The 6,263-nt window shown below is 32.3% G+C and overlaps 1 protein-coding gene across 2 annotated transcripts; it reads left to right on the forward strand.

Moving 5' to 3' along the window:
* LOC128206610 (multiple epidermal growth factor-like domains protein 10) lies at window positions 1–4,292 on the forward strand. Of its 2 annotated transcripts, none has more exons than XM_052909193.1 (5): window positions 1–752; window positions 2,546–2,648; window positions 2,899–2,996; window positions 3,409–3,492; window positions 3,751–4,292. In XM_052909193.1, exons 1-5 carry the CDS (start codon window positions 74–76, stop codon window positions 3,936–3,938), a joined length of 1,152 nt encoding a protein of 383 aa, XP_052765153.1. In that variant the 5' UTR covers window positions 1–73; the 3' UTR covers window positions 3,939–4,292. The 2 variants fall into 2 exon arrangements, with proteins under 2 accessions (XP_052765153.1, XP_052765154.1); XM_052909194.1 differs by having other exon boundaries at window positions 2,555–2,648.
* Window positions 4,293–6,263: the final 1,971 nt, after the last annotated feature.

Genomic DNA, 6,263 nt, shown 5'->3' on the forward strand with positions numbered 1-6,263 from the left:
TTTTGTACATATCGCCTGTTAAGGTCGGATTAAAGTTTGAATAGTTTAAAGAATATGCGTGTTATTTTTTAACATGATGATATTTATTATTGCGTCGATAATATTGTGTCTTATTAATGTGTGGTTTTGTTCGAGCTGTCCACCCGGAAAATATGGTGCCGGCTGTAACAATACCTGCAAAAATCCTCATTGTTTCTGCACTAATGAGTTAACCTGTGATGGGTGTGAAGACGGGTTTTTTAACGTAAGTCGAAATTGCGCCCAAAATTGTGTTTCTCCGACATGTACGTGTTCCAAATACTATGAGTGTACCGGGTGTAAGGAAGGATATTATGGAAGACAAACTAACTGTATCCAGAAGTGTTCTTCTGCATGTAATGGAAATATATGCAATGATAACGGAACGTGTGACATTGCATGTAAGACTGGTTTTACAGGAAACATATGCGAGTCGTGCGTAGAAGGCAAGTATGGAGACACCTGCTCTATGCAATGCAGCCGAGGCTGTGAGGGGATCATTTGTAATTCAACAGACGGATCATGCAACTGCAGCAGTAATTTTACTGGTGAAAAATGTGAGTCTTGCATTGAGGGTCGATACGGAATAAGCTGTTCTAGATCATGTAGTCCTGGCTGTGTACGAGGTATTTGCTCTTCTAGCAATGGCAATTGCGAATGTAAAGAATATTACAAAGGCGATACCTGTGACGTTTGTATTGACGGGAGGTACGGTGACCACTGTTTGAATATATGTGAGTTCTGCCTTTGATGTTATTTACCTTTCTTAAAATAATAAAAGCGCCTAGAAGAACTAAAACTATTATTCTTAAATAGACAATCAAACTCTATAAACTTTCTAACAAGTATATATGAACAAACATGCATATGTCTTAATAAATGATACTTAATAGACATGATATGAAAAGAACAGTTTACACAAATAACCTATTAGCTGTGAACGATATCATTTATACATCTACTAACATTCATGTTCACTATGACTTTGATTTGGCAATTTGGCGTTATTGTATGTAGTCTGAAATTTTATATGTAAAGACTTATAAAAAAATGATTATGACTTTTAAGAATGTCATTGTGACCTACAGTGAACAAATTGGCATACCTTGTTTTCTAGAGTATAGTTCTTAGGATTCAAATAGCAAAGGTGAAGCTTTCATCCTTCTTCATACATAGGACATTAAAAATACATGTAGTCCAATATCAATATTATTAAACAATAACCACATAGTATTTTAACCCTTGGGATACCTACATGAAGACCGATATGTATTGACAAATTTGACTTGAACACAAACACTTAGCTGAACTTTTTCTTAAATAAAATTGGAACTCGATTTTAAAATAGTATTTAACATCTTAAAGAGGTTGAACGTAATAATAATGTCCATATCTAATTGAGCTTTTCATAGTGTTATGCCAATTCTTTCTTAATTAGTCTGATAACCTATATTCACGTACGTAGTGTCAAGGTAACTTCTTTTTATATATCTATAAAATAAGCAATAATCATATCAAGACCAGGCGTTTCTCCTGACTTTAACTTCTTAATACCAAACATTGCCTTATCCTTCGTAATTTAAATGTTCAGCAAGTTGTCATTTTGTGTATTATTGCCATAAATATTATATTGATTATCCCTAGCTTGGGAATTCATATTATCACCCATATCGAACACAATTAAAAAACGTTTACAATGTATCGTTTGGTATTGTATTTTATACAATATACTTTGCTAGGTAAAACAATTTATATTTGTTTAGTATTCTAAATGCTCATTAATTTATATCTTTTCGTAGATTGATATATTAAATTACCTGTAAATAAAGCTTTAATTATCTTTCCATATTTGTCTGCATACGTGCCGTGCCTTTTTAAAAGGTAATATCTTTATGCGCTTAATTAAAACATTTTGCTTTATAAAAACCTCGCATAATCAATATCATTATTCAAGGCGGAAATAATATCGTCAGGTTAAACATGAAGGCAAATAACTGAAATAGAACTTTTGACTTGTATTCTGTCGTTCCACTTAAATCGCTTTGGTAGTGACACATTGTTATGTATCATATTACATCAACATGATATAAGAGGAACAGTAGGAAAATATGTGAAACATTCTTTTTGATATATTTTAAACCGTCATACTCAATTATAATACTACCATTTATTGACGAAACAACAACAAATGGTTTAAACTTTATGCAAGTTTCTTATTATACACCAAATGTAGAAGGTGTTTAAATGAACAAAACTTTTAAACTACATTATATTACGTCCACTCATGAAAAAACGTCATATGGATTTGATATATAATTAGTGTTATTAATTATAAAAGGCGTCATGAATGAACAACCTTTAAAATATGCGTAACTATATAACGGCGTGTTTTGTTATTATCTCTTATAAGCCATTATCTTAGAATGTATGGTATAATATACACATTCCAGGTAAAGGTTTGTTTTCATGAATTAAAAAAAACACATTTTTATAGACATAATTCATACTGACCACTCATGTTATATAGATTACGCAGATAAACCAAACGTTGGTGCGGCTGTTGGTGGGACAGTTAGTACGGTTCTTGTAGTGGTAGCGGTTGTCGTTATTATCATCATTTTTAAACGAAGGTATGTAGTAAAGAAACTAATTGAGCTGATCGCGCGATTTTGGTCCTTCGGACATGCATTTAATATTTAATTTAATTGGGTATATGAATATAATAACATTACAGGAAGTAATCCCCTAAAATTCATGATGATATCACTTATATTGTGTACATATGTGTTTAATTTTGTTTATTAACTAGTTTTATATTTAACAAGATAGTAAATATCATATGTAAATGTTATTGAAGACTTGCATGTCTTTTTTTCAAAGACACAACTTATGCTGCAAAAAGCCACGAGGTGAACAACAACTCAGCGAAGATATACATACACCACAGCCAGTTTTGTACGCTACAGTGCAGGAAAACAGTAATGTTTCATTTATAGTAATCTTTGTCTAGTTTACACTTATTTAGTTTACAAGAATGGTGAAACAAGTAATAACAACATGATATTAATCAGTCTTGTTAACACTGGTATTGTGCTATGGGATAGGGGAAGGGGGGAGGTTGAAGACAAATATCCGGAAAAAACATCACTTGTCTGGCTTGGTGACAACAGACAAAATTAACATTCACCCAATGAGGGAATTGAAACCAGAACGAGGAGAGGGCGGGCTTACAACAGCTCTAACCAAAAACTTCATATCGTAATCTTCGTCGTATTAACAAGTTTTCAAGTAATTCGAAATTCTTTTTTACTATGCAACATAACAATGCGATAACAAGCATGTCGTTTATTCGGAGTCAGTCCTAAGCCTGTATCTATTTACAAAATGCAGGACCCGCCCAGCAAATGGAGACCGGGCCTGGACATATGGCTCAAAAACCTCACACTTCATTTACCGAACATCATACTGCGACCAGTAAGATATTCATGAACATTTGTATGTATTCTAGTTGAGCTTTATTGTGAGGACAGGTTTTTGTTGATATTAATTATTCTCGAGACAGAAGTAGTCCCAATGTCAATTTTGAAAGGCATTGAAAAATACCAATGTTGGGATGATAGAAACCGACGACCTATTGGGTGAGCGTTAAACACGATATAAGATTATGATTTTACTATTATGTACTCATTCCATATGTAACATATATAAGCAATGTAAACATTTGCTTCGCAGGTAACACATTGTACGAAGAAATTTCATTCGGTTCACATGATTCAAACACTGTACAAGAAAATGTCCAACAGGAAACCGGACAAAAGGGAAATGTGGAATCACAACATGTTGAACTGTCTATGGTAGAGAATACTGCTGAATATGCTATCATTGAACTCGGTGGAAATGGACTTTTGAGTAAACAATAGGTTTTCTTTTTTTGTATATTATCTCAGATTGCATGTTTTCTTTATTATTGTTAACATTATTATGTTTGTATTTATAAGATAATATTGTTAAAAATATGTTGAAATGTTGAAAAAAAACAAAAACAGATTTGTTCTGTGTGTTATCTATTCTATCTTCTCAACATGTACATGATGAACATACAAATATTGATAACGTTATAAATCTTGAGAAAACATTTGAGTTTGAGTGGCTGTGTTCATTAGCTATCTTAAGTCATTTCCTTAAGTAAGTGGATTTTTTTAATTATCTTCCTAAAACTGTTGTTTTTCTACATTAAAGTATTATCATGCTATTATTTTGAGTGTCAAGGAACAGTGACTCAGTTAATAAATGACTTAAAATGCTTTATGAATACCCGTCCTATTTTAAAGGATGCAAGTAGAGGGCCGGATGAGAAATGTTTGTTGGTTATAATAGGAATAAAATTGAGCAGCTGTGTTCTATCATTTAAGTATTGTTGTTCTAACAAAAGCAATATTCTTTTAATGTTGTACACATATAAAACAAATGAAATATGTGCTTGTTTGCTGTGTCATCAATCAATAGCCTTAGCAATCCTTTAGATGAAGATGACCAAATAGCGAGAGCTAGAGCATCCAAGTTAATATAGAAAGGCGGTTTATATGAGAAGGAGTACACTTACGCGGATAAAATCACAAACAAAAGGTCGCTATAAACAACGTAACGAGATAAGTAATAAAAAAAACTGGCATTGATACGGAAGACAAAATCGAGGTGAAACATTTTTCATATTCTGCTACTAATCCATTATCATTTAGAAAAATGTTTTGAATCATTTTTGTTGCTTAATTTTCCTGAAATTTGGTAATGAAGTTAAGTTGTGTAATCGATAAAAACAGTACAGATTGCCACATGCTACATTTTTCTTGCAGGTATTTCCCGAACGATTGACAAAAGCCGAAACAAAACAAACAAAAACAATAACATTCAGGGAAACAGGTATAAAGAAATTGATTCATGCATTGTAGTATTATGGAGTTAAAATAAATCTCCTAAATTATTCCTTTGTATTGATACGTGTATCTTTCCATTTTACCGGAGATATACAATTTCTATTTTTTTTCGTGGCGTCTTCGTATACATCTCGTATGGATGTCTACTTTTTTCATTATTATGTATTAATCAATGTAAAAATACATAAAAACATAAGAACCTTTCTCAAATGTACTTGTCAACGCAGCTGGGAGTTTACAGATCATTTTTGGCAATTCTCTGGCAAAAAAGGTTGAAACAGTTGTCACTTTGACCAATCTTGTTGAAGAATAAACAATGATTGAACTGCGTAGATTTATTCGATTTTTGCATTTGTTATACTTGTCCTTAAGTACTTCAATTATATTGGGAAAACAACGTCTGTAATTGTTATGCTTTACTTCACAATTAGATAAGTTTAATTTATGTTTTCGATTTAAATTTATGTCTATGATATTCAGTGGACATAAAAATATCTTCCTTAATAGTTTAGAAAAACTAAACTGCCACCTCTACAATGCACATAATGAAGAGCTGCGGTATTCATTGTTTGCTTTCATTTGTATTCAAACAATCAGATTGTTCACACGCGGGCGTAGAATGAAATACATGGACAACGAACAATGGTACAATAGTTAAACGCAAAATATAAAGTGACAAATACAATACTTGCTTGTTAAATTAACAGCCTGTTAGCAAATGTCTTAAGTTTAAGTTGAGCAAAATTGAGGGAACTTGCCATTTTGATGGGGCTTTAAAATGAAAAACATTGAACTTGTTTTAAATCACACGGATCATGGTCCAACATAAAAATCCTGATCTATATTCATACTTTGATATAACTATATTCCGAATATTGATATTCAACTTTGGAATTATAACCACGACTATTACTCATACCAATGATAAAATCACAGGATGTTTTTTTGCAAAAGTAAAAAGTCTGCTTATACTGTTATTTGTCACGTAAAATTTACTAGGATCTTATACGAATTTACGTCATAAGCAGCCTGACAAAAGTGTTCGATTGTCAAATAAATATAACGGGGCACTTCTAAATATGCATCGATAAAAAATGCATGGGAAGTGAATGTGAATATGTCCATTTCACGGCCACTAAAGGCCAGCTCCAGCACTTATCGGTAGATGCAAAATAAATGTGCTGTCGGCAATTTCGTGGTGCAGCTGTGCCTTGTGTTTATTTCTTCACACGTAAGTGTGATTTAATTTTATTTGATTATTTTGTTAAACAGACATCTTTGAAAATCGGAGAATGTGATACCTTGTAATAA

Source organism: Mya arenaria, chromosome 10 (assembly GCF_026914265.1).
Source record: "Mya arenaria isolate MELC-2E11 chromosome 10, ASM2691426v1".
Taxonomy (NCBI): Eukaryota; Metazoa; Mollusca; class Bivalvia; order Myida; family Myidae; genus Mya; species Mya arenaria.

Coding starts and splice junctions, on each gene's coding strand:
- LOC128206610 (XM_052909193.1), top strand. CDS start 74: ATGATGATATTTATTATTGCGTCGATAATATTGTGTCTTATTAATGTG. Junction 2,649..2,898: donor ATCATCATTTTTAAACGAAG/GTATGTAGTAAA, acceptor TTTTTTTCAAAG/ACACAACTTATGCTGCAAAA. Junction 3,493..3,750: donor CGAACATCATACTGCGACCA/GTAAGATATTCA, acceptor TTTGCTTCGCAG/GTAACACATTGTACGAAGAA.